The sequence below is a fragment of the Molothrus aeneus genome, chromosome 23 (assembly GCF_037042795.1).
Source record: "Molothrus aeneus isolate 106 chromosome 23, BPBGC_Maene_1.0, whole genome shotgun sequence".
NCBI classification, from domain to species: Eukaryota; Metazoa; Chordata; class Aves; order Passeriformes; family Icteridae; genus Molothrus; species Molothrus aeneus.
In genome coordinates this window covers 2,384,898-2,412,452 of record NC_089668.1, presented here as the reverse complement: position 1 = coordinate 2,412,452, position 27,555 = coordinate 2,384,898, and the positions used below count along the sequence as shown (strand labels likewise).

At 50.0% G+C, this 27,555-nt stretch overlaps 1 protein-coding gene across 1 annotated transcript in view; it reads left to right on the top strand.

Moving 5' to 3' along the window:
* The window catches only part of CSMD2 (CUB and Sushi multiple domains 2), a 263,376-nt gene that overhangs the window by 178,774 nt on the left and 57,047 nt on the right, over positions 1-27,555 (top strand). The window contains exons 21-33 of the mRNA XM_066564613.1: positions 1,330-1,518; positions 5,250-5,419; positions 7,051-7,207; positions 7,801-7,992; positions 10,119-10,245; positions 15,311-15,513; positions 16,828-17,019; positions 20,252-20,390; positions 21,281-21,468; positions 23,755-23,949; positions 24,715-24,831; positions 26,050-26,163; positions 26,304-26,399. Coding sequence (XP_066420710.1) covers positions 1,330-1,518; positions 5,250-5,419; positions 7,051-7,207; positions 7,801-7,992; positions 10,119-10,245; positions 15,311-15,513; positions 16,828-17,019; positions 20,252-20,390; positions 21,281-21,468; positions 23,755-23,949; positions 24,715-24,831; positions 26,050-26,163; positions 26,304-26,399 — 2,079 coding nt within the window. The remainder of the gene's footprint in view (positions 1-1,329; positions 1,519-5,249; positions 5,420-7,050; positions 7,208-7,800; positions 7,993-10,118; positions 10,246-15,310; positions 15,514-16,827; positions 17,020-20,251; positions 20,391-21,280; positions 21,469-23,754; positions 23,950-24,714; positions 24,832-26,049; positions 26,164-26,303; positions 26,400-27,555) is intronic.

Here is a 27,555-nt window from a genome sequence, read left to right as displayed (position 1 = left end):
ACCAATCCATCCTCACTGGGCTGCAGCACAGGGACAGTGACAAATCCCTGTCACTGTGACAGGGACTGGGACCTGTTGCCTTTGGAGGTGGTGGGGATGCAGGGGCTGGGGGGGAGTTGGAGGTTTGGGGGGAAATGGGAATCCTCATGGGTTCACTGCAGCTGGGTCGAAGCTCAGAGCTCCCTTGGATCCTTGTGGCATTTACAGGGAGAAGAGAACCCTGAGTTTCAGGTTGGGGTGAAATCCGGGTGGATTTTCATGGCTTAGAATCCTCATGGATTCACTGCAGCTGGGTCAAACCTCCTTTGGATCCTTGTGTCCTTTCCAGGGAGAAGAGAACCCCTGAGTTTCAGGTTGGGGTGAAATCTGGGTGGGTTTTCATGGCCCAAATGGGATTCCATCTTCATGGGTTCACTGCAGCTGGGTCAAAGCTCCCTCAGATCCTCATGTCCTCTCCAGGGAAGACAGAACCCCTGAGTTTCAGGTTGGGATGAAATCCAGGTGGATTTTTTTCATGGCCCAAACAGGATTCCATCCTCATTTTTCCATCCTCCCTGGAAAATGCAGCTGGATCAAAGCTCAGAGCTCCCTTGGATCCTCATGTCATGTACAGGAAGAGCAGAATCCTTGAGCTGTAGGTTGAGGTGAAATCCAGGTGGGTTTTCATGGCTCAAACAGGATTCCATCCTCATGGGTTCACTGCAGCTGGATCAGAGCTCAGAGCTCCCTTAGATCCTCATGTTCTTGGATCCTTCATGTTCATGTCTGTCCTCCTCTCCAGGGAGGACAGACATGAACATGAACAACTAAATCAAGGCTCAGAGCTCCTTTAGATCCTCATGTCATTTACAGGAAGAGCAGAATCCTTGAGCTGTAGGTTGGGGTGAAATCCAGGTGGGTTTTCATGGCCCAAACGGGATTCCATCCTCATTTTTCCATCCTCCCTGGAAAATGCAGCTGGATCAAAGCTCAGAGCTCCCTTGGATCCTTGTGTCCTCTCCAGAGAGTACAGACCCCTGAGTTGTAGGTTGGGGTGAAATCCAACCTACAACCTTTCACAGCTTACAATCCTCACGGATTCACTGCAGCTGGGTCAAACCTCCCTCAGATCCTCATGTCCTTTCCAGGGAAGACAGAACCCCTGAATTTTAGGTTGGGGTGAAATGCAGTGGGTTTTCATGGCCCAAACAGGATTCCATCCTCATTTTTCCATCCTCCCTGGAAAATGCAGCTGGATCAAAGCTCAGAGCTCCCTTGGACCCTCATCTCCTCTCTGCGGAGGGACAGAACCCAATCTCCCATCCCACCAACCCCACTTTTCCCCCCCAGAATACGACCTGGAGCCGTGTGACGAGCCCGAAGTGCCGGCCTACAGCATCAGGAAGGGGCTGCAGTTCGGGGTGGGGGACGTGCTGAGCTTCTCGTGCTTCCCCGGGTACCGGCTGGAGGGCGCGGCGCGCATCACCTGCCTGGGCGGGAGACGGCGAGTGTGGAGCGCGCCTCTGCCAAGGTGTGTTGGTAGGTGGTCATGTGCTTTCATTTTGCTTGGCTGGCCCCGCTGTGCTGCACTCCTGAGGTGGGCAGGGATGGATGGGAGCAGCCCCTGGGGTGGGTGACATTCTCCAAGATGGATGGGAGCAGCCCTGGGATGGGTGACATCCTCCAGGATGGATGGGAGCAGCCCTGGGATGGGTGACATCCTCCAGGATGGATGGGAGCAGCCCTGGGTGGGTGACACCCCCTGGGATGGGTGACATGCCCTGGGATGGATGGGAGCAGCCCTGGGATGGAGGGGTGACATCTCTTGGTATGGGTGACATGCCCTGGGATGGATGGGAGCACCCCTGGGATGGGTGATATCTCCTGGCATGAGGGGGGTGACATCCCCTGGGATGGGTGACATCCTCCAAGATGGATGGGTGACATCCCTGGGGTAGATGGGAGCACCCATGGGATGGAGGGGTGACATCCCTTGGGATGGATGGGAGCACCTCTGGGATGGGTGACATCCCCCTGGGATGGATGGGTGACATCCCCTGGGATAGGTGACATCCCCCAGGGTGGATGGGAGCACCCCTGGTATGGAGGGGTGACATCCCTTGGGATGGGTGACACCCCCCAGGATGGGACCAATCCAGAGCAGGGATGGGGGAGATGCTCCAGGCCTTGGCAAAAAGATGTCACACCTTTTTTATTTTTTGATGTAGAATTTCAATAGAAAATCATTCCCAGCTCTGCTCACACAGAGCCTGAGGGATTCCTCCAGATGAGCCAGGGAAGGGCTCTCACCTCCTCTCACCAGGAGATTGTCCTGAGCTCTGGGTGACCCTTGAGGGCCACTGCAGGGCAAAGCTCCCAGCAGAACCAGCTGTGCTGCCGGATTTCCCAGCTCTGCTGAGCTCTGGGGGCCTCATCCTGCTGGGACAGGCAGGAATAACAGTCAGGCTGCAGATAAAGCTCATCAGGGGAATGAAAATTAAAAAAAAAAAAAATCATTTCCAGAGCTTTGAACTGGAGCCTCAGACAGCAGCACTGAGTGGACACCCTGGCTGCTGTTCCTGGCTCAGAATTAACAGCTTGGCTTGATCATAACAGGGCAAACTCAGGGCTGATGGCCCAGAGCTCTGTGGCAGGGTGACAGCTCTGTCACAGTGTCCCCACTGCCTGCTCAGATCTGCCTGGATAGGGATGGAAAAGGGAGACTGACTCATTAAGATCACAGGAGATTTAATTGCTTTTCCAGACACTCTGTATTCAGCTCCTGTCCTAGAGATGGTCTGGGGAGGACTCAGAGTGGTTTTTGTTCCTTTGTCCAAGCCCTGTGGCCAGGACAGCTCCCTGAGATGTCCCCAGCATTGTCCCTGGGGAATCTGTGCCAAAAATCCAGCTTTTCATCCATGGCAAGAGCAGAGGACAAAGAGTCACCTCCAAAGAGCCTCCTCTGGGTGCATCTGCTGCTTAACCCTTCCCTGGAGGAGCAGCAGAGCCAGGAGCTGCCCTGGGATGGTTCCCTCATCATCCAGGAGCTGCTCTGGGATGGTTCCCTCATCATCCAGGAGCTGCCCTGGGATGGTTGCCTCACCTGGGATGGTTCCCTCAGCTCTTGGAGCTGCCCTGGGATGATTCCCTCACCTGGGATGATTCCCTCACCTGGGATGGTTCCCTCAGCTCCAGGAGCTGCCCTGGGATGGTTCCCTCACCTGGGATGGTTCCCTCAGCTCTTGGAGCTGCCCTGGGATGATTCCCTCACCTGGGATGATTCCCTCACCTGGGATGGTTCCCTCAGCTCTTGGAGCTGCCCTGGGATGGTTCCCTCACCTGGGATGATTCCCTCAGCTGGGATGGTTCCCTCAGCTCTTGGAGCTGCCCTGGGATGGTTCCTTCAGCTCCAGGAGCTGCCCTGGGATGGTTCCCTCATCTCCAGGAGCTGCCCTGGGATGGTTCCCTCAGCTGGGGTGGTTCCCTCATCTCCAGGAGCTATGGGGACTCAGGGACATGAGGTCGATCCCAAAAACTGCTGTGGGTGTGGGGGGACTGTCCCCAGCCCTGCCCGCAGAGCCCCAGAGGAGCAGGCAGGCAGCCAGTGTTGGACAGCAGAAGATCTTGCAGGGTAAACAGGCTGGGAAAACAGTGAGTCACGGCTGGCTCGTGTGGGAGCTCGGCAGGAGGAACAGAAAATCCTCAGCCTGGGGTTGTTCTGAGCAGATCCACACAAATTCATGCAGATTCATACAGGTTTATGTCCCATTTCCCACAGATTTTCTGCAGATCCACGCAGATGTCACAGAGATTCACACAGATTTATATTTGCACAGATTCCTCACAGATTCCCCTCAAATTCCCCCCAGATTCCCCCAAATTCCCACAGATCCACACAGATCCCCCCAAATTCCCCCCAAATTCCCACAGATTCCCCACAGATTCACACAAATTCCCCCAAATTCCCACAGATCCACACAGATCCCCCCAAATTCCCACAGATTCCCCACAGATTCACACAAATTCCCATAGATTCACACAGATCCCCCCAAATTCCCACAGATTTTTTGCAGATCCACGTAGATTTCACAGAGATTCACACAGATTTATATTTGCACAGATTCCCCACAGATGCCCCCCCAAATTTCCACAGATTTCCCACAGATTCACACAGATCCCCCCCAAATTCCCACAGATTCACACAGATCCACACAAATTTCACAGAGATTCACAGAGATTTTACAGAGATTTAGACAGATTTATATTTGCACAGGTTCCCCCAAATTCCCACAGATTTCCCACAGATCCACACAGATTTCCCAGAGATTCACGCAGATTTATATTTGCACAGATTCCCCACAAATCCCCCACGGATTCCCCCAAAATCTCCCCCAATTCCCACGGATTTCCCACAGGTCCACACAGATTTCACAGAGATTCACACAGATTTACATTTACACAGATTCCCCCCCAGATTCCCCCCAAATTTACGTTTACACAGATTCTGAAAGAGGAGAGAAGCCTGGCTAGGAAAATGTGATGGAAAAGGGGACAGTCTGCAGGTTGTAGTGAACAACAACAGGTTGTAGTGAGTAACAAGAGGTTGTAATGAGTAACAACAGGTTGTAGTGAGTAACGAGGCTGTAGTGAATAACAAGAGGTTGTAGTGAATACCAGCAGGTTGTAGTGAATAACAGCAGGCTCTAGTGAGTAACAAGAGGTTGTAGTGAATACCAATAGGTTGTAGTGAATAAAAACAGGTTCTAGTGAGTAACAAGAGGTTGTAGTGAATAATAAGAGGTTGTAGTGAATACCAACTGGTTTTAGTGAATAACAACAGGTTCTAGTGAGTAGCAAGAGGTTGTAGTGAATACTAACGGATTGTAGTGAATAATAACAGGTTGTAGTGAATACCAACAGGTTGTAGTGAGTAACAAGAGGTTGTAGTGAATACCAACAGTTTGTAGTGAGTAACAAGAGGTTGTAGTAAATAACAAGAGGTTGTAGTGAATACTAACAGATTGTAGTGAATAACACGAGGTTGTAGTGAATACCAACAGGTTGTAGTGAATATCAACAGTTTGTAGTGAATACCAAGAGGTTGTAGTGAGTAACAAGAGGTTGTAGTGAATCCCAACAGGGAGAAGCCCCTCTACTTGCTGCTGCAGGAGGGGCTGAGCAGCTGTGGCCTTCAGAGGAGTCTCCTGCATGTGTGGTGTGGCCCGGAGACGCGTGGGGTCACTGAAATGTGCCCTTGTGTCTCGCTGCAGCTGAGTGTGGCTCCTCTGTGACGGGGACCCAGGGCGTGCTGCTGTCCCCCAACTACCCCCTGAACTACAACAACAACCACGAGTGCATCTACTCCATCCAGAGCCAGCCTGGCAAGGGCATCCAGCTGAAAGCCAGGACCTTCGAGCTGGAGGCAGGAGATGTCCTCAAGGTAATTCTGGCTTGGGCAGTGGAGAGCAGCATCTCTAAATGCTCTCAAATTTTCCTGGGATTAGGTGGGAGTGACCTCTGTGTCATCCCAGTGCCATGGAGCGATTGCCATGGCAGTTTGGAAGGCCACATTTCCCCCAGACCAGCTAAAGTTCAGCTCTCACCTGTGGAATTGCACAGGAAAAACTCCTCATCCATCAGAATAGTGAGGGTTTGAGCATTATTTTAGTGCTTTGAAGAATCAAGGCTGGTTTGTCCCAAAAAAGGGGGCTGATTGAAATGCAGAACTCCAGACTCTTCTGAGATTATTCAAGCTCCAGGACTCTGTGGAGAAGGAGACAAATCCAGGCTGAGTTTTTTTATTAACCAAAGGAATGGTTTTGAAGGAGGCATTAATATTGCAAGGATGTGCTGAGCCATCTTCCCAGGAATGCCTCTGTCCTCATTGAAGTGTCACACTCCAGGAGAGGTGTAATCCACGTTTCCAGCTCACAAATGACTGGAAAGGGAGAAAGATTTCCTGTTAATGCAAGGAATGTACTCCTTGTCAGAGGAATTACATTCTCTCAGCAGGTTTGTCATCAGCTGCTCATCTGAGGAAAGTTCCTATCGATCTCCACTGGTGAGGAGCTGCTCTTGGTCCTCACAAAAGGAAGGAAGAAAAAAAAAAACCCATTTGTGTTTTTCTTAAATCACAGTAAATTCAAGGCTCATCTCTGAGTCAGTCTGGGGGAAAAATGTGGGTTTTTTTCAGTAGCTGCTCCTTGGGAAAGGGAGTTGAGGAGATGCAGCCCAGTGTGCAGAGTAAATCAGGGCTGAGGAGGAGGGTGCAGATCCTCCAGGGTGGAAATCCTGCCCCTCGGGTGGGCAGCACTGTGGAATTCCATTAAGTCAGACTTTTAGTTTGGGATCCCTGGGTCTCAGCTCACATTGCCTGAAGGATTTGTCCCTGCTTGCACTTGTGGATCCAGGGACCACTCCTGGATCATCCGTGGGACAAATCCTGGAGGGTCAGAGTTGCTTTTCCAGCCTGAAGCTGGAATTCAGAGTGGGGTTGGTTGTTCCTCCCCTTTTCCCTCCAATACCCAGGATCAGCTCAGTGCCAGGAGCAAATTCCTTGATTTGAGGTGACCCCAAATCAGGGCATTTATCAGGAGCTGCTGGCTCTTCCCAGGAAGCTTCTCCACCAAAAACAAAAACCCAAAGGACAACCCAGGGTGTTGCTGTGAGCAGAGCAGGGACAAGGTGGGATAAATTCCTCATCATTTCCCTGTTCTAGAGCTCAGTGAAACTGCAGAGAAATCCTGGGATGGTTTGGGTGGGAAGGGACCTTAAGGAAATCCTGGAATGGTTTGGGTGGGAAGGGACCTTAAGGAAATCCTGGAATGGTTTGGGTGGGAAGGGACCTTAAGGAAATCCTGGAATGGTTTGGGTGGGAAGGGACCTTAAGGATCATCCAGTGCCACCCCTGCCATGGACAGGGGCACCTTCCACTGTCCCAGGTTGTTCCAAGCCTCATCCAAACTGGCCTTGGACACTTCCAGGGATGCAGGGGCAGCCAGAGCCTCTGTGGGCAGTGATGGTTTGATCCCAGGAATGGCTTTTCCAGGCTGGATTTCTTGTTCCCCCCAGGTCTACGATGGCACCAACAGCTCTGCCCGGCTGCTGGGCACCTTCAGCCACTCGGAGCTGCTGGGCACCAGCATCAACAGCACCTCCAGCTCCATGTGGCTGGAGTTCATCACTGACACTGCCAACACCAGCAAAGGCTTCGAGCTGCAGTTCTCCAGTGAGTTCCAATCCCGTGTGTGCTGGCAATCCCACAGGCCAAGGTGTATTTTTTGTGGTTTTGTGTTGCACGTGAGCAAAGAGTCCTTTCTGGGGTGATCTTGTGCCCAGAGTGGAGTGGGAGTGTGGGAGAGCACAGAATCCCAGGATTACTGAGGGTGGAAAAGCCCTCCAAGCCCATCCAGTCCAAGCTGGGCCTGATCCCCACCCTGTCACCGAGTGCCACATGCAGCCATTCCTTGGACACCTGCAGGGATGGGCGCTCCAAACCTCCCTGGGCAGCCCCTTCCAACCCTTTCCATGCAGAAATTCCTCCTGGTGTCCAACCTGACCTCCCCTGGCACAGCTCAAGGCTGTTTCCTCTTCTCCTGTCCCTATTCCCAGGGATCTGATCAAGCCTTTCCTGTCGAGCCTGTAGCGATCCAGAAATTCAGATCAAAACTCCAGCATTAATTAAACCCCTCTGATTTCCAACATGGCCCCTTTTGGTCCCCAACAAATGATTGTAAGGAGAAAACACCACCATGGCTTTGTGTGAAACCCTCCTGGCTGTGAAATTCCTGCTGCCAACAGCTGCCCTTGCTCCCTGTGCAGGTTTTGAGCTCATCAAGTGCGAGGACCCCGGCGTGCCCCAGTTTGGGTACAAGGTGCACGACGAGGGACACTTTGCTGGCAGCTCAGTGTCCTTCAGCTGTGACCCTGGCTACACCCTGAGGGGCACCAGGGTGCTGGTGTGCCTGACTGGGGAGAGGAGAGCCTGGGACCAGCCCCTGCCGACCTGTGTGGGTGAGACTCCCTCTCCTTATTCTCCTCATTCTCCTCCTTCTCCTTATTCTCCTCATTCTCCTCATTCTCCTTATTCTCCTCCTTCTCCTTATTCTCCTCATTCTCCTCCTTCCCCTCATTCTCCTCCTTCTCCTCATTCTCCTCCTTCTCCTCATTCTCCTCCTTCCCCTCATTCTCCTCCTTCTCCTCATTCTCCTCCTTCTCCTCATTCTTCTCCTTCTCCTCATTCTCCTCCTTCTCCTTCTTCTCCTCCTTCTTTTTCTCCTCCTTCTCCTTCTCCTTCTCCTCCTCCAGGGAGAGATTTCCTTGGATCCTACACCCTGAGCACCCTTGGTCCCTGCTTTGCTAATCCATTGACATTAACTCTGCTGTTAATTGCATCTGCACTAATTGAGTTATGTGTGGTGATGGAGACACCTCCTCCTCCTCCTCCAGCACTCTCCAGACTGAGATTTCCTTGGATCCCACACCCTGAATACCCTTGGTTCCACCCCCCACCCTGACCATTTTTTGTTCCTGCTTTGCTGATCCATTGACATTAACTCTTCTATTAATTACTCCCATCTGCACTAATTAAGTTGTGGTGAGGATCCTCTGTGAGGCATCTTGAGATGGAGACAGGTCCTGCTCCTCCAAAACCTCCAGGAAATTATTTCCTTGTGGATTCCATGCCCTGCTCTTGGTCCCTGCTTTGCTGATCCACTGACATTAACTCTGCTGTTAATTGCATCTGCACTAATTAAGTTGTCTGTGGTGAGGGTCCTTGAGATGGACACACCTCCTGCTCTGCCAAAACTTCCAGGAATTGATTTCCTTGGATGCCCCACCTTGACCACCTTCTGTCCCTGCTTTGCTCATCCATGTGACATTACCTCTCCTATTAATTGCGTCTGCACTAATTAAGTTGTGGTGAGGATCCTCTGTGAGGCATCTCGAGGTGGAGACACCTCCTGCACCTCCAGGAAATTATTTCCTTGTGGATTCCCCACCCTGACCACCATTTGCTGATCCATTGACATTAACTCTGCTCTTAATTGCCCATCTGCACTAATTAATGCAGTGAGGATCCTGTGTGAGACAGAGAGCACCCGAAGCAGCTTTAACATGAAACGCTCTGCCCTAAACACACATTTGACACGGGGTTTTTGCTTCCTTGTGCTGTTCCAGCCCTGTCCTTTCACTCTGGACATGTTGAAGTGAGTGGCACCTCCTGACAGTGACACCAGCGTGTGTCCTGGCATGTGACAGCTCAGAGCCAGGTTTATTTGAGAGCTGCCTGACACCTGATCCCATCCCCAGACATTTCAATTCCCTTTGCAGAGTTCCCTTTTCGCCTGCAGCTCTTCCTGCTCGGGAAATTCTGCTCTGGGGTTTTGTGTGTGAAATGAATGGGGCTGATTGCTGATTCCTGTCCTGCTGTGCCCAGGACATGGGGAAGTTGTTGGACACTGAGTCCCCTGGGAGATCTCCACACCCAGGGATGTGCTCAGCCCCTGGCACTCCGTGTTCCCTCTCCCAGGAGGCAGGACCATTCCTTGGCTGGGATTTCGGCCTCATTTATTGATGTAAAAAGATAAATCTCTGTCATTTGTGCGTTTTCTTAACCTTCACCCTGTTTGCTCTTCATGTGCTGGATGTGAGGCCGTGTCTGAGCGTGTGGAAATTAAAAAGAAATGAAAGAAAACTGAAAGAAATGAAAATTACAGAATTTGAATGGATATGTTATGGAAATTATTCCAAATCCTCACATTCTTTGCAGTTCATTTACAGCGACATTTACAAGTTCTTTGGCTTCTTATCCTTCATTTTCTGATGAATCCAAGCAGAGGAGCAGAGCTCCTTCACCCCCAGGTGTGGAGCAGGGAATCAGGATCCGGGCAGGCTCTGCCTCTGCTCCCTGGGGATTCAGAAAGGTGCAGGGAAGCTTTGCCAGGTGTTCACACCGAGCACAGAAATGCAGAATAATTCTGATAAGTCAGCTGAATTCAACAATTCTCTTCATCTTTGTAAGCTTTTAGAATCCCTAAAACAGGAACAATCTCTGTTGCAGGGTGAGATTGTTGCCAAGCAAGAGCCACAGAAAGCCACGAATCTCCTCCCTAACCCCATCAATATTTTTGTTCCAGCTGAGTGTGGAGGGACAATCAGAGGAGAGACCTCAGGACGGATCCTTTCTCCAGGATATCCAACTCCCTATGACCACAACCTCAACTGCATCTGGACCATCGAGGCAGAGCCTGGATGCACCATTGGGTGAGCTGGGCTCCTGTGGTTTGGCTGCTTTCCCACTTGGAGCTGATTTTTTCCAGGTCAAAAATTAAATAAAGCAAGGAGTGAGAAGCTGAGGGACAAGCAGGGAGAAGTCACTGCTTTGGTTCCAGAATCAGGGAATGGTTTAGGCTGGGATTGAGGATTTATGGGATTTATTTCCCACCAGCACAGGCTGCTCAGAGCCCCCAGTGGCATCACTGCTCCTCTGGTTTTTAGCCCTGTGTGTCACAGCCCTGGGTGGTGACACCAGACCATGTCCTGGTCCTGCCCATGGTGCTCCTCAGCTCAAACATCCCAGAGCTTTGGAGTCCATGGACAGCTTCCCACCCCTCTCCTTAATGGGATGCATCCAGAATCAAACCCTTTTTTCCACCAGATTAATGAGGAACTTCCCAAAAGTGCTGAATGGCCACAGAATCCTGGAATGAGGAATGTGCTGTAGGAAATCACAGGGAATGTCCCAGAATCCAGGGAATTCCTGCTCCAGGGAATTCACTTCTGCCCCACCACCCCTTCAGTGATGTTTGCCCAGCCCTGCCAAACCCTTCAGGGCTGCCCTGGGTGTTCCCAGAGATTCCAGGCTGGCCAAAGCTCACAGAAAACCGGAATATTTGGGCAAGCCGAGCTTTGACTGAGCGGGATTTGAGGGGGAGAAATGCACCTTAAAAGTTCTAAATAACAACAACAACAGCAACAATAATGATTATGGTAATAATAATAATAATAATAATAATAATAATAATAATAATAATAATAATAATAATAATAATAATAATAATAATAATAATAATAATAATAATAATCCTCTTCTATCAGAGTTCCCAGTGCTTCTCAGCCATTCCTGGCTCATCCCAAGCCCGTGGCTGTTCCATCCTGAATTCCTTCCCTCTCAGTCCCATTTTCTCCTCCCTGCTGCCTCAGCACCCATCACCTCTCCAGCCCAGCCTGTCCCTCAGGGTGAGCTCTGTGCTGCTTTTAGCCCGTGGAGTTCTGCTGGAGACAGGTTTGGGCCGGTGTTTTCATTTTTATTTAATGCAGAAATTCCCTCCATTAGCTCTGTCCTTCAGAATGGCTCAATAATGGATGGGCTTGGGTGTGAACGGAGGAGAAAAAGCACAGCCAAAGCAGCTGAATCCCTGCACAGGCAACTTCCACTTGAAATCTCCTCTATTTTTATTCTCCTGGAAAAGGTTTTTATAGGCCAGAGTAGAGAGGTCCCTTTTCCAACCCCATCCAAAGGCTGCTTCAGCAACTTTGCTGTTGTAATCCCTGAAAGCACCCACATGAGCAGAGATTTGGGACCAGCCAAAGGCTTGGAAGAGGCCAGCAGTGAAAGGAGAAGGTTCCAGAAGGTGTCAGAGCCACACACACCTGGTGACCCTGCCTTTCCCAGAGATCAGAGCTCCTCTCCCTGCCCCTTTCATCTCCCAGCTGATCTCAGGGGAGTGGGGAGAGCACATTCCCAGCAACTTCATTTTTATGGTAATCCGTTGGAAAAATAATCCTCTTCACGCATGATACAATTGTATAAAGCTCTCATTTATAACTTACATGAAAATTAATCACCAGAGCTTTTGGAATGAAGCTGTATCTGCACAGCACGAGGGGAAGGGCAGGGGGGTGAGACAGGGAGAAAAATGAGTCTGCACCTTAGAGCCATGAAAGGGAAAGGGCTGCTCCTGCAGAGGGGATTGATTTGGGGCTGGGAGTGCCTTGCTTGGGCTGGGGGAGAGGAGAAAGGTGGAGGAAAAGCAGGAGGTTGTGCTGGGAATGGATGGAAATTCCCTGGCCAGCTGGGAGCAGGGGACACAGAGACATGGCAGGGGTGGGTTGTGGCCCATCCTTGATCCCAGTGTTGTAAAAATCCACTGATGTTGTTAATTCATGCCACTTTCATGGGTATTGACAGGTTCCACCTTCCAGAGTTTCATCTGAAAACAGCAGTGAGAAAATGCCCAGAGCTGGCAGGGACCCACAGGGATCAAGGGTTGTTCACACTCTCAGGGCAGAGCTGGGCTCTCCTCTCTTTTTGTTTGGGTTTTGGTGTTTGGTTTTGTTTTGGTTTGGGTTTGGTTTTTTTTCCCTGTTTTCCTGTTTTTTTTTTTTTTTCTTTTTTTTTTTGTGGTTTGGTTTGGGTTTTTTGTTTGGTTTTTGTTTGTTTGTTTGTTTGTTTGTTTTTGTTTGTTTGTTTTTTGCAGAGTTTTTTTGTTTGGTTGGTTTTTTGTCGGTTTGTTTGGTTTTTTTGGTTTTTGCTTTTTACTGCATTTCCATGCCTGTAATTGGGAAATTGGGATTGTCAGAGTCCAGGAATAGAACTCCATTCCCCTCAGGAATAAAACTCCTTTCCCTTCAGGAATAAAACTCCTTTCCCCTCAGGAATAAAACTCCTTTCCCTTCAGGAATGAAACTCCTTTCCCCTCAGGAATGAAACTTTTTTTCCCTCAGGAATAAAACTCCTTTCCCCTCAGGAATAAAATTCCTTTCCCTTCAGGAATGAAACTCCTTTCCCTTCAGGAATAAAACTCCTTTCCCCTCAGGAATAAAACTCCTTTCCCCTCAGGAATAAAACTCCTTTCCCCTCAGGAATAAAACTCCTTTCCCCTCAGGAATAAAACTCCTTTCCCCTCAGGAATAAAACTCCTTTCCCCTCAGGAATGAAACTCCTTTCCCCTCCATTGTCTGCTGCAGCAGGGGCTGTGCCTGGTCTCACACCTCAGGCTGAGGGGAAAAGCTGAGATGTGCCTGTGGAATGGATGGATTTGCTCCAGAGAACTCCAGATCTGATATCTCAGCAGATTCCAGCCTGATCACCTGGATCCAGGTGTTCTCCCCCTGGATTTGTTTTTTCTCAGATAGAAGGGGGTGGTTTAGGCAGCCCTGGAGCTGCTGCTGGCAGTCCCAGGGTGTCCCCCCAGCCCAGCTCAACCTCTGGCAGCCTCTCCCTGATCCCAAGGTCTCCAGGGATGAGTTTTTCCCAGCAGTTCTGGCTCACTGGGCCCAGTTAAGGCTGGGAACAAATGTAATCACACCAAGGCAGCCGTGGAGAACAGCTCTGCACCATCCATCCTGATTTTCCTCAAGCCTGGCTTTATTTCTCTTTGCTCAAGGTCTCTGCTTGGGAGATTTATGATTCAGCTCTTTTGGTTTCTCCCAGCTTCTCTGGGCATCATTTTATTGCTGAGGATTTTGCAGTGGGGCTTTTTTTTTCTTCTTTTTTTTTTCTCCCCCCTTTTTTTTTTTATGGCTCTCCCCTGATTTATTTATGTTTGCCCCAGATAAATGGGAAAGCAGCCAAGTGAAAGCTTCCCTGTTTGCCTCTGTGGGCTGGCAGGGATTTCAGCACAGCACCTGATGGGTTTATTTTTTACAGGGTTTTTTTTTTTTCTGTTTCTAGGTTTCTGTCCCCGTTTCACTCTGGGGTTGAGTTGCCCATGGTTGGCCTGATTTTGTTGTGCCAGAGGGAAAATGGGGCAGTGACAAACAGGGACAGGGAAATTCCTCCTCTCCAGGTGGGATCTGGGTGCAGGAGTGGAAGGGATCAGCTCCTGCTCCATCCTCAGGGAATGGTCACATTCCCAAGAGCTCCAGGAGGGTTTGGACAACACTCTCAAGGACAGGGTGGGATTTGGGGATGTCTGCAGGGCCTGGGATTGGATTTGATGATCCCTGTGGGTCCATTCCCGCTCAGGACACTCAGAACTGCATCCTTCAGCTGGTGACTCCCCCAGGTGCCACCACAGCCTGGGCAGGATCCTGTTCTTGGATGGTTCTTCTGACCTGGGAAGATCCCAAAGCTCTTGGGAAAGCCTGGATCCACCTGCTCCTCATCCTCCCGCAGCAGAGCTGGGCCTGGGATCCCACCAGGGATGTGTTGGGACCATGTCTGTCCTGTCCTGCAGTGCCACCAGCCTCACCTGGCACAGAGGGACCTCCTGCCTCTCCTTGGGTCCATCACGGGCCCAGACTCAAGAGGAATTCCCTCACCATGAGCCCTCCTGCAGCTTTCCCTCAGGAATTCCCTGTGGAGGTCCCTTGAGCCCTCTCTCCAGGACAGACCCCATTCTGAAATCCAGAGGAAGGGAATGAAATCTGCCTTCGGAGCATCAAAATAAACCCTCAGTGTCAGCTCACTGTCACCTTCCTAACTCCTGTTTTCCCTCCCTTCCCTTCCTGGTGTGGATTTTGGAGCTCTCCCTCCTGCTGCCTCATTTTCTCTCTGTTCTCTGCTGAAGTTGCTCTGTTTGCTGATCTAAACCCCATTCTGCAACACCCAGACCTTCCTAAAATACATCAAAATCCTGGAGGTGCCGCAATCCAGCGTCAGAATTGGCACAAATCACACTCCAGGCCTGAATTCCAGAGGAGACAACACATTCCATGTGAGCCTGGCTGCCCGAATGTGGCACAAACCACATTTCAGGTCTGAATTCCAGATGAAACATGTTCTGTGTGAGCCTGGCTGCCTGAATTTGGCACAAACTGTCACCATAACATTTCCTGAAAAATCCCTTCACCAGGATTTCTTCTCCTGGGAAGCTGAGAAGCCTCAGAGAAAAAATGAAAACAATAATTATCTGATTTGCTTCTCCTGTGTTTTGGTGCTTTGGAATGTAATTTAGCGTGTGGTTATCTAACAGGTGATTGTTTCATTGGTTTCATGTGAATTGTTTTAATTTAATAACCAATCACGGTCAGGCTGTGTCAGAGTCTGGAAAGAGTCACAAGATTCATTTTTATCTTTTAGCTTTCTGTTTTATCTTTTCTCTATTCTTTAGTATAGTTTAGTATAATTTATATAATATAACAACACAACATTTAGTATAATTTATGTACTATAATAACATAAAATAATCAATTAGCCTTCTAAAAACATGGAGTCAAATTCAATCATTCCTCCCAACAACGGGGGACTCAAAAAATGCCACAACAAACCACGCTCCAGGCCTGAATTCCAGATGAGACAACACATTCTGTGTGAGCCTGGCTGCCTGAATGTGGCACAAACCACGCTCCAGGCCTGAATTTCAGGTGTTTTTTTGCCCCTCAGGCTCCATTTCATGGTTTTCCACACTGAGGAGTTCCACGACGTGCTGCGGATCTGGGACGGGCCGGTGGAGAACGGGATCCTGCTGAAGGAGATGAGCGGCTCGGGGCTGCCTGGGGACATCCACAGCACCTTCAACTCCGTCATCCTGCAGTTCAACACCGACTTCTTCACCAGCAAGCAGGGCTTTGCCATCCAGTTCTCAGGTGGGATGGGCAGGGGTTCCTCAAAAACCTGACCAGACCCAGAGGGAAACCCCGACCAAACCTCAGCCCTGCAAACACGTTCGTTTCAATTATTTAGGGTGATACATTCCAATATTTACAGAATGTTCCAGGTTTGTGCAGCTGGTTTGGAGTGATAATAAACAGGGAGTGGCTGGGTGAGTGGTGATGTGGCTTTGCCTGGACTGACACACATTGAAACATCTTCCCAAGTTTGGGGATTTTTTTTTTCCCATAACTTTCTGTCTAGGGTGTCTTGCTTGGCTGGGGGAACAAGGCACCATTTTGGGGAGAATTTCTGCTGGGTTTCAGACCTTTGGGGTGACCCAGACAGAGGCAGAGCTTTGTGTCACCCAGCACAGCGGTGCCATCCTGGGTTTTTTTGCCAGATTTTTGTCTCATCCTGCCAGGAAGGACCAGCCTGGGCTGTTAACTTCCTTATCTCCAGCTGCACAGAAAGAGAGGGATTTCCTCTGGCTCTTTCAAGAGCAGCTTTCTCTAAACTGCCTGGCTGTAACAGACTCTCATCAACTTAGCAGGAAATAAGCTCCTGATCTGGAGCTGGGCTTTATTGACTGCTCCTGCTCAAAGCCTTTGTTCAGCAGGTGTGACTAAGCAGCCAGACCTGAGCTCAGACCTGTCCACTTTGGGATCTTGGGAGCTTTAATGAGGTGGATAAGCTCACAAAACTCCTATTACTCCAGGATTTTCCCTGCTGGTAAATCCTTGTGCTGTTGGCAGACCTTGAGCTCAGGCAGCAGCAAAGCTTTGCCTGTCCCCAGCTCAGGGGACATCTCAGACCTCAAAGAGAGGCAGCAACAAGTCTGGAAAGGAAACAAACACGTTTCTGAAAGGTCAGGCTTGATGCTTCACAGATCTTGAGGCTAAATTTCTCTGGCACTCAGGGGAAAGCGTGAAGTGCTGGTGGCTGAGTTGATTTTGCAGCATGTGCCTTGGCACAGAACTCTCCAAAAGCACCGTGGAAGATCAGTGGGTGTCTGGCCTGATGGAGTAAACAGCCATGTGCACAATTCTACATCAAAGCTGCTCCCTGGGTGCTGCTCTTGAACTTGCTGGTCCCCAGAGCCTTTCCCAGCTGGAGTGGCAGATGCTCAGAGCAAAGGGAAAAGCACTTTTTGTGTGAGGGGGAACTTTGTGGGATGCTGAGGGAGAAGGGATGGGGAAACAAGGCATGGCCTGGATGTCTGGGTAAGGACAGAGCCTGAGGACAGGCAGTGCTGCAGGCCTGGTGTTAAATAAACATTGATATTCAAGAGTGCTTTTAATTCCCTGCAGTGTCCACAGCCACCTCCTGCAACGACCCAGGAATCCCCCAGAACGGGAGCCGGAGCGGGGACAGCAGAGAGGCCGGGGACTCCATCACCTTCCAGTGCAACCCTGGCTACACCCTGCAAGGGGAGGCCCAGATCACCTGTGTGCAGATCCAGAACAGGTTCTTCTGGCAGCCAGACCCCCCCACCTGCACAGGTACGGGCACAGATCCATGAGCTGGGCACAGGGACACAGATCTGAATGCATGGACACAGGCTCCTGTCCTGGCACAGGGACACAGATCTGAATGCATGGACACAGGCTCCTGTCCTGGCACAGGGACACAGATCCATGACCTGGGCACGGGGACACAGATCTGAATGCATGGACACAGGCTCCTGTCCTGGCACAGGGACACAGATCTGAATGCATGGACACAGGCTCCTGTCCTGGCACAGGGACACAGATCTGAATGCATGGACACAGGCTCCTGTCCTGGCACAGGGACACAGATCCATGACCTGGGCACAGGGACACAGATCTGAATGCATGGACACAGGCTCCTGTCCTGGCACAGGGACACAGATCCATGAGCTGGGCACGGGGACACAGATCTGAATGCATGGACACAGGCTCCTGTCCTGGCACAGGGACACAGATCTGAATGCATGGACACAGGCTCCTGTCCTGGCACAGGGACACAGATCCATGACCTGGGCACACAGACACAGATGTGTGATCTGAACCCATGGACACAGATCCACAATCTGAGCACATGGACACAGATCCATGTCCTGAATCCATGGACACAGGGGTACAGGGATACAGATCCCTGTTTTCAGCCCATGGACACAGATCTGTGACCTGAACCCATGGACACAGATCCATGATCTGAGCCCAGGAATGCAGATCCATGTCCTGGGCACACGGACACACATCCCTGTGCTGAATCCATGAACAAAGGGCCATGTCCTGGCACACAGACACAGATCCATGATCTGAATCCATGGACACAAATCCCTGTTCTGAGCCCATGGACACAGATCTGTGACCTGAATCCATGGACACAGATCTGTGACCTGAATCCATGGACACAGATCCATGATCTGAGCCCAGGGATGCAGATCCATGATCTGGGTACATGGACACAGATCCATGTCCTGAACCCATGGACACACATCCCTGTGCTGAACCTATGGACACAGATCCATGTCCTGAACCTGTGGAAACAGATCTATGACCTGAGCCCATGGACACAGATCTGTGACCTGAACTCATAGACACAGGTCCCTGTCCTGAACCCTGTTGTAAAATTTCACTCCACACATCATAAAAAATTAAGGAATATTTTTTTAAATACCCTTCAGGTCTTCAGAGCTGTGATTTGAAAAGCTGCTTTTCTAACACTTCAAATTGTACTTCAAATTATACTTCAATTGTTTATAGTTTTTTTCCCCAGCCAATTTTAATATGAAGTGACAAAGGATTTGGAGGAATAATCAGTGAAATATCAGTAACTGGGGGAGAGGCAGCTTGGTTGGAGCTAAACTGGGAAAAATTCAGTGTTAAATAGAGGGCTGATTTGGGGTCTTTAGCATTTCAGATGCGTTTTCCCCTCTTCGTTGCACAACTGTGGAACAATCAGGGCTGGGAGAGCCCCGGGAGGTTTGGGCCATTTGAAGTTTGCATCTCTCCCAATCCCAGGCAGCACTGGCTGGGTCCAGCTCCTGCTTAAAACCCTTTGGAGACTCTGGATGGGATTTTCAAAGGAATCCGAGGGTGTTGAACACTTGTCTCCCTCAGGCTTTTCAAAAATGAGTCCTTAGATTTCAGTTTCTGCGGAGTTTTCCCCTGATGTTACAGTCTGGGAAGAAAAAGCACCCTTGGGGTTAAAACTGGGGTGAATGGGCACAGAAGAGATACTGGTGGGTCTTTCCAAGGCATTTTTGGGGGACTTTCAGTCAAATTTTCTATACCTGTGCTGTGGTTTCCTGGTGTGTCCCAGAAGGACAACATTTCTCCATTTTTGGACTTGAAAAAGCTCTCTAATCCCTACTATGGCATTTCTAGACCAGCCCCACTGGGTTTTACCTGATATTTTTCTTTCTCAAAGCCCAAAGGGCAATTCCACGTGCTCACTCCTTCATGGAAAACGTTTCCAAGATTTATCCCATCATTTTTGTCCCATCCCAGCTCATTTCCCACTCTGTAGCTGCTCTCAGACCCTTCCTTTCACCCCAAATACGTGAGGGCCGATCTGGGAAATCTCAGAGCCCTCACAAGGAGCCTGCATAAAAAACTGACAGGAAAAATATCAGTCATGTTTTGCCACAGTGAGAAACACGAGCAGGCACTTTGAGCCTTAAAAAAAGCAATAATTGATTTTTCAATCAGCTTGGCATTTAATGTGCTGGGAAGTGGAGTAAACACCACGGAGCCATTTAGGCCCAGACGTGTTTTCACCTCGTTACAGGCGAGCAGGCCTTGACAGGGACTTCCATAAATGCAGCAGAAAAGTGGAATTTCTCCCTCTCTCTCCCCTCCTGGCTCCTCACTTATGGATTTTAGGAAGGTCCTGGTGGCATCCAGAGCTCTGTTTGTGGTGTTTGTCCCCTGTGGAATGGCAGAGCTCTCACCTGGCAGAGCCACCACAACCTCGTGGCACACAGTCAGCCTCAGGGGCACTTCCCACTAAAATACCCCAGGATTCTGTGCTATCTCAAACCCTCCTGTCTATCATATCTCCTTTATTTTATTCCATTCCTGCTTCCCATTTGGTGCTTTGGAAGGCTGTGTGCTCCAAATTGTGAAAAACACCAGTCGCTTGTTTTTAAAATTTTAAAAGTTTAATAGTAATAAAATGGTTATAAAAAATATTGATACAATTAGAGTAATAATAATTTGGAAAAATTGAATTAGGACGATATGAGACAATAAATACAAAGAGTTGTGGACAGTCAGGGTACCTTTTTCTGGGAAGCACAAGCCCGAAAAAGGACCCACGTTAACAGAGGATTAACCCTTAAAAGCAACAGCCTGTTGCATATTCATACACCTCATCCATGATGCAGAAATTCCATTCAAACACAGGATTCTGTCTGGTCAATGTCAACTTCTTCCTCTGAATCCTAACAGAACCTTCGAGGTGGGAAGAAGTTCATTTCTTCTGATAAGAGGGCAATAAATTCTTTTTCTCTGAAAGATTCAGGTGTCCTGTGGCTGCTATCTGGTGCAAGTCCTTTCTTTAAAAAAGTATCCTACATAGCATCGTTTCTATTTTAACATTTTTTATAACCCAAAACTATATTTAACACAGTACTTACGAGAACTAATACAGCATCACTTTCTAGCACAACACATCTAATATTCATTTGAATATTTGCAAAAAGCCAGTCATAAGATGCATGCATTTTTCACAAAAGGCTCACCCTTGGTGGTTTTCCTGCAGCTCCGTGTGGCGGGATCCTGACGGGCCCGGCTGGGGTGATCCTGTCCCCGCAGTACCCAGAGCCATATCCCCCAGGGAAGGAGTGTGACTGGAAGCTGACAGTGTCCCCTGACTATGTCATTGCCCTGGTGTTCAACGTGTGAGTACACAAGGGGTTGGTGCCATGGCCCTGGGGAGGGGCCACATGGTTTGGTGCCATGGCCACAGAGAGGGGAGGGATGATCTGGGTGTGGAGATCTGAACTCTGCAAAGGAACCAACCCAAAGCTGATGGAGCTGTCCCATGCCCCTGGACAATCTGTTCCCAGACTTTTTTTGGAGGGGAGATGCTCATATTCCAGCTGCAGCTCCTCTTTGGAGGGGAGAACATTGTCACAGAACATTGTCACAGTCGCATTTTCTGGAAAAATCCCCTTGCCCAGGATTCTTCTCCTGGGAAGCTGAGAAGCCTCAGAGAAAAAGGAAAACAATTCTTATCTCATTTGTTTCTCCTCTGTTTTGCTCCTTTGGAATGTGTTTGGAGATTGTTTACCCACAGGTGATTGTTTCATTGGTTTCTGCTGTGGGTTGTTTTCACTTTTTGGCCAATTGGGGCCAAGCTGTGTCAGGGCTCTGGAAAGAGTCAGGAGTTTTCATTATTATCTCTTTAGCCTTCTATATTCTTTAGTATAGTTTAGTATAGCATTCTTTAATATAATACAGTATCATAAAATAATAAATGAGCCTTCTGAGAACATGGAGTCAGATTCATCACTCCTTCCTGCCACGGGGCACCCCACAAATACAACAGGACATGATGTGGCACAGCCCAGGAATCCCTGCAGCAGCTCCAGCTCAGGTTCTGTCTCTTGACTCCATCCCCACTCCAGGATTCCTCACACATGAATGGAGGCAGGAATTTCCTCTGCCTGGCAGGATTTTGGAGCAGGAGCAGCCAATCCCTGCCCTGGGCTTCCGCATCCCAGGACCTCAACTCGGAATTCTCCAGCGACGTGTCCTGACCCCAAGCTCTCCTCCTTTGCTTTTGCAGCTTCAGCCTGGAGCCTGGCTATGATTTCCTGCACATCTACGACGGACCTGACTCCCTGAGCCCCCTGATTGGGAGTTTTTATGGCTCCCAGCTCCCCGAGAGGATCGAGAGCAGCAGCAACAGCCTTTTCCTGGCGTTCCGGAGCGACGCCTCCGTCAGCAACGCCGGCTTCGTCATCGAGTACACAGGTGAGGGCTGGGGGCTCAGGAGCTCCCTGGGGCTTTCCCTCTGCTTATTCCCAGATTATTCCGCCCCTTTGGAGCAAGTGGAGAGGCTTGAGATGTTGTAGAAAACTTCCAGGGGGAATTTTGGTGTTTTGGCACCCCCGAAGCAGAGGGTGGAGAAAGCAAGGAAGAAAGTTCCTCTTACCCAAAGCAGTGGGAGGAGAGAGGGAGGTGAAGAGGAATGGAGTGAAACAGGAAAAGAGGAAAAGCGATGCCCAAAGTGTCCAACATTTGTGCATCAAGACCCCACCAGCAGCTACCTGGGGCTTTCCCTCTGCTTATTCCCAGATTATTCCGCCTCTTTGGAACAAGTGGAGAGGCTCTTGATGCTGTGGAAAACTCCAGGGAGTTTTCTGGTGTTTTTACAACCCCAAAGCAGAGGGTGAAGAAAAGAAGGAAGAGAGTTCCTCTTGCCCAAAGCAGTGGGAGGAGAGAGGGAGGTGAAGAGGAATGAAAAAGGAAGAGGAAAAGTGATGCTCAAAAGTGTCCAGAATTTGTGCCTCAAGACCCCACCAGCAGCTCCCTGGGGCTCTCCCTCTGCTTATTCCCAGATTATTCCAGCTCTTTGGAGCAAGTGGAGAGGCTCTAGATGCTGTGGAGTTTTCAGGGGGAATCCCAGGTGGAATTCCAGTCTTTTGGCACCCCCAAAGCAGAGGGAAAAGGAGGGAGAGTCCATCTCACCCAAAGCAGTGGGAGGAGAAAGGGAGGTGAAGAGGAAAGGAGTGAAACAGGAAAAGAGGAAAAGTGGTGCTCAAAGTGTCCAAAATTTGTGCATCAAGACCCCACAGAGCCAGGAGAAGCCAGGATTTCAGGATTTAAAGGCTGAGGACACAAATGTGTGATGGGCAGGGGGGGTTGACCAGTCTGTGGCTCCCAAAACAGGGAATTGGTGCTCTGGGGAAAAAAAAAAAATCCCATCTTTTTGTGCCCCATTCATTTGGATCCCCTGGTGCAGCTGCTGTGGACAGGAAACCATGGGATCATCTGATTTTTTATGCAGAGAAGCAAAAGCAAAACCTGTGGGCTTTACAGTTTCCTGTTTCTCCTTCCACACCTTCCCCAAAATCTGAGAGCCCCTGATTTCATGCTTAAGCACACTTGAATTGTTCCCTGAGCCACTGCTCTCAGAAAAGCCCTTGTCTTTAATGAGCAATTTCCAAATGACAAAAGAGCAGGATTAATCAAAGCCTCTAATTATATTGCAAGCAGGAAAAAATAATAAAGAAAAACCTCAAAAAAAGCTGTTAGAAGAAGAAGAAGAAGAAGGAAAGAAATATCTAAGTCCTGACAGCTCTGTAATGTTCCCTGGAATTTTTATGTGGAAATGGGATTTTAAACTCTGCAGGGCAGAGAGTTTTTCCATCTCTACCTGCCAGGAGGGTGGAGCAAGGTGGGGTTTGGCCTCTGCTCCCAGGGAACAGGGACAGGATGAGAGGGAACAGCCTCAAGTTGTGCCAGGAGAGGCTCAGGTTGGATATGAGCAGGAATCTCTGCATGGAAAAGGTGTCAGGCCTTGGAAGGGGAGGAATCCCCACCCCTGGAGGTGTCCAAGGAATAAATGAAAGAATCCCAGACTGGTTTGGGGTTGGAAAGGACCTTAAAACCCATCCATAGGCAGGGACACTTCCACCATCCCAGACTGCTCCCAGTTCCATCCAGCCTGGCCTTGGACCCTTCCAGGGATGGGGAATCCAGGATTTCTCTGTGTCAGGACCTCCCCATGTCAAATATGATTTGTCCTTGTGGCACTCAGTGCTCTGGGTTGGTGACAAGGTGGGCATGGGTCACAGCTTGGACTCGAGGATCCTGAAGGGATTTTCCAGCCTCAGCAATGCTGGGATTGTGTGAAATGAAGGTTTTGGTTTGGATTGTGCATCAAGACCCCACTGAGCCCAGGAGAAGCCAGGGTTTCAGGATTCAAAGGCTGAGGATACAGATGTGTGATGGGCAGTGTCTGTGGCTCCCAAAACAGGGAGGTTGGATTTTGGGTGCCTGTGTGGGAACTGGAGCCTCCCTTCTCCCAGGGGAGGGCCTGGAGCAGCCAGAATCCAAACCAAATCCCAAATCCACACCCTGCCAACGGTGCCAGTCCTTGTGAAAATCCCACATATTCCCAGGTGAAAAAAAAAAAAAACCTAAAAAAACTCCCATTTCACTGATCAAAACAGCAGAGGAATAAAAATCCTGGGAATTTAATTTTTTCTAATTTTTTTTTAATACTTTTAAAAAATTTCATCTCTTTCCCTGCAGAGAACCCCCGGGAGTCCTGCTTTGACCCAGGGTCCATCAAGAATGGCACCAGGGTGGGCACAGACCTGAAGCTGGGTTCCACCATCACCTTCTACTGTGATGGGGGCTACGACATTGAGGGGGGCCCCACCCTCACCTGTGTCATGGGAGGGGATGGGAAACCCACCTGGAACAAGCCACGCCCCACCTGTACAGGTAAATCCCACGGGAAAGGGGCTGGGGGCAGGATCTGCCCAGAGCTGGAGCCCTCAGTGCATCCCCCATGGAAAACTGGGGCTTAATTCAGAGGGGTTTTCTCAGTTTTTCCATAATCTTTTTAGGGGTTTTACCAGGACTTAGTTTTCATTGTTTTTCAGGGGTTTAGCAGCTTTTTATTTAACAGGAAGAGCTGATTTCTGGGGGTTTTCTTGAGGGTTTTTTTGGAGACAGACAGGAAACTGGACGTGGCTGATCCAGTGCCTGGCGCAGGGCAGGAATCAGGAATCCACTTAAACCCTGGCTAAACCTGATCCTTGCTAATCCAAACCCTCAGTCTTGGGTGTTGCTGAGCAGGAGCAGAGCTCAGTGACAAAACAAGGGGTTTTTCCTTAGGGTTTCTCTGTGTTTATTTTGTTTTCTTTTCTGACTTCATGGTTTGCAGTCAGACCCGTGCTGAGAAGGGGATCAAGAGGCAGCTGATGGGGGGAAGGAGTGAAATCCCTAATTTGGGAAGGCTCTGTCAGGGAAAACTGAGGGAAAGGTGGCAAAAGGAGCTCATGCCCAGCTGTGAGGTGGGGAACAGTGCAAATCTCGCATTAATTAGCGGTTTGATAATTCCACGTGGAGCCAGCACAAAGTCAGGGTGGGATAAACCTGATTTTTTTCAATGAGACCTTTCAGGGAGCAGCACCTGGAGCAGGGAGTGGTGGCTGGGGACATTTCCAGGCTCCAGGGGTGCTCCATGATCCTTTTGCCTTGCAGCTCCCTGTGGAGGGCAGTACACAGGCTCAGATGGAGTCGTCCTGTCCCCAAATTATCCCCAAAACTACACCAGTGGCCAGGTGTGCCTGTACTCCATCGTCGTGCCCAAGGACTATGGTACCATGCTTGGAATTTTTATGGGATTCTCTTCTTATTTGCTGGGTTTTTAATGATAATTTTTATAAGTTCATCCAGAACTGGAGATAAGGCAGATGGGAGAGTAGCAAGAGGTGCTGTTGGGTGCTCTTTATGCAGGAGTCAGAGAAAATTCTGGATTTGTCCAATTTTGTCCATTACAGCTAATCAATAATTACTGTTCCTCAGTGGAATTCTGCCCCTCGTGTTCCCTAGGCAGGGAAAGGGGATGAGTCACAGAAAATTCCCAGTGGGCTGGGAATCAGTGGGAAAATGTTGTCTTAATGAATCCAGGGAAAGCTGGTGCTGCCTCTGGAATTTGGGGATAAATAAAGGGCTCCCATTTTTCCAGGCTGTCACTCCCTGCCTGGAATAAAGGCAGCTGAAACACAGGACAGAGGCTGTGCTGGGAAAACAGATCCCAGTTTGGAATGCTGGGAATCCTGGGGGTGCTGGGCAGGGCCAGGGGTTGGGCTGGATGGTCCTTGGGGTCTGATTCAGCTCAGGGGGTTCTGGGGTTCCAAGAAAATGCCTTGGCCCCATGGCCTGGCTGTGCAGGGCGGTGTAGGGACAGCAGTGGGATGGCAGTGGGGTCATCAGTGGGGTGATAGTGGGGACAGCAATGTGGGGACAGCAGTGTGATGATGCTGTGGACAGTAGTGTGGTGACACTGGGGACAGCAGTGAGACAGCAGTGTGGTGACATTGGGGACAGCAGCATGGTGATGCTGGAGACAGCAGTGGGATGGCAGTGTGGTGGCACTGGGGACAGCAGTGTGATGACACTGGGGACAGCAGTGTGGGGACAGCAGTGGTGACACTGGGGACAGTAGCGTGATGATGCTGGGGACAGCAGTGTGATGACATCAGGGACAGCAGTGGGATGGCAGTGTGATGACACTGGGGTCAGCAGTGTGGTGGCACTGGGGACAGCAGTGTGGTGGCACTGGGGTCAGCAGTGTGGTGGCAGTGGGGACAGCAGTGTGGTGGCACTGGGGATAGCAATATGGGGACAGCAGTGTGGCGATGCTGGGGACAGCAGTGGCATGGCAGCATGGTGGCACTGGGGACAGCAACATGGTGATGCTGGGGACAGCAGCGTGGTGGCACTGGGGACAGCAGTGTGGTGGCACTGGGGACAGCAGGGTGGCGATGCTGGGGACAGCAGTGGCCGGTGCCAGCCCTGTCCCTGTCCCCACAGTGCTCTTCGGGCAGTTTGCCTTTTTCCAGACGGCGCTCAATGACGTGGTGGAGGTGCACGATGGCCCCACAGAGCACTCACGGCTGCTCAGCTCCCTCTCAGGCTCTCACTCAGGTAGGGAGCTGCTCCCTGTCCCTGTCCCTGTCCCCTGTCCCTGCTGGGGACAGCAGCTTTGGCTCAGCTGACACCCAACCCCTGCTCCCTGTGGCTCATTCCTTCACCTCTCTCTCCCGTTTTCCCTCCTCCCCATCCAGGGGAATCTTTGCCATTGGCCACCACCAACCAGATCCTCATCAAATTCAGCTCCAAGGGTCAATCCACAGCCAAAGGCTTTCATTTTGTCTACCAAGGTGAGTTCAGGTGTGTTCTGGAAGTGTCCTCGGGTCTCTCCCAGGGGTGTCCTGAGTGTCCTGAGCTGCTTTTGGAGTCTGGGGGTTCTGAGCAGGGAATATCACAGGGAATTAGGATTCCTTTGGGAGCAGAGCTCTGGCAGGGCTGGCTGGCTGCTGTGGGTACTTTGTATTCTGCCCTTGCATTCCCACTCAGCCTGAACCCTGCACATCCCAGGATTACCATCAGCCCCATCCCGGCGTCGTGCCCAGAGTCACATAGGGAATTTGGAGATTTATCCCACAGCAATTCTTCCCAGTGGCATTTTTAGCACTTTTGCTGGGTGTAAGCAGCTGAAATCCCGTCTGGCAGCTCGGAAATCCTCCCTCTGTGCCGTGTCACAGGCTCGGGGCTGTCACACTCCTGCCCCTTGATCCTTTCAGTAACAGCTTTGTGCTGCACTGGGCGAGAACAACTCGGGGATTTTATGGGAGTAAATAGCAAATGATGCATGGAACAGTGGGAAAGCAGAAGGGATTTCTCACCCACGTGCTCCCTGGAGTTATCTGTGGGAACATCCAGGCTTTTGCTGCAAAGAGGGGACAGACACTGGCACGACCTGAGCCTTCTCCAGGGGTGAAGCAAAGCATGGTTGGGATTTTGGAGTAGTTAAAGATCTGTTCTCTTGAATTCCTGCCTAATGAGTGTGAAACAGCCGTGGTTGTGATTGTAATCTTCAAAGAGCTCAGCAGAACAAAGGTTTTGATGAAACCAGGGAAGGTTTCCTCCTCCCTCCTGCAAGAGCTGCATGGGAAGCAAGGGGAAAAGGGCGATCCTGATTTGGATCTGCCTGGCCAGACTCTAATTAGCTAAACACTCATAAATTTAAAGCAACTCAGAGGAACATATTAATTGACTTCTTCCTTGGCAATAGACCTGGGGTTTTTTTATGAGTTTTTCTCCTCACTTATCTGCCAGATTAATTCCTGTCTTTGACTGTAATTCCCAGTATTTGACAGGAATATGAACAATTTCAGCACCATCACAACTTAAATCCCCCTTTTCTTTCTTTTCCAAAGAAGATTTTTTTTCCCAATTGCTGTTCCTTCATGGCCATGAGGCCCAGGGAGCTGAGGAACCCAAAGGCTCCTGCGTCGGGTGACAAAACAATTTTTT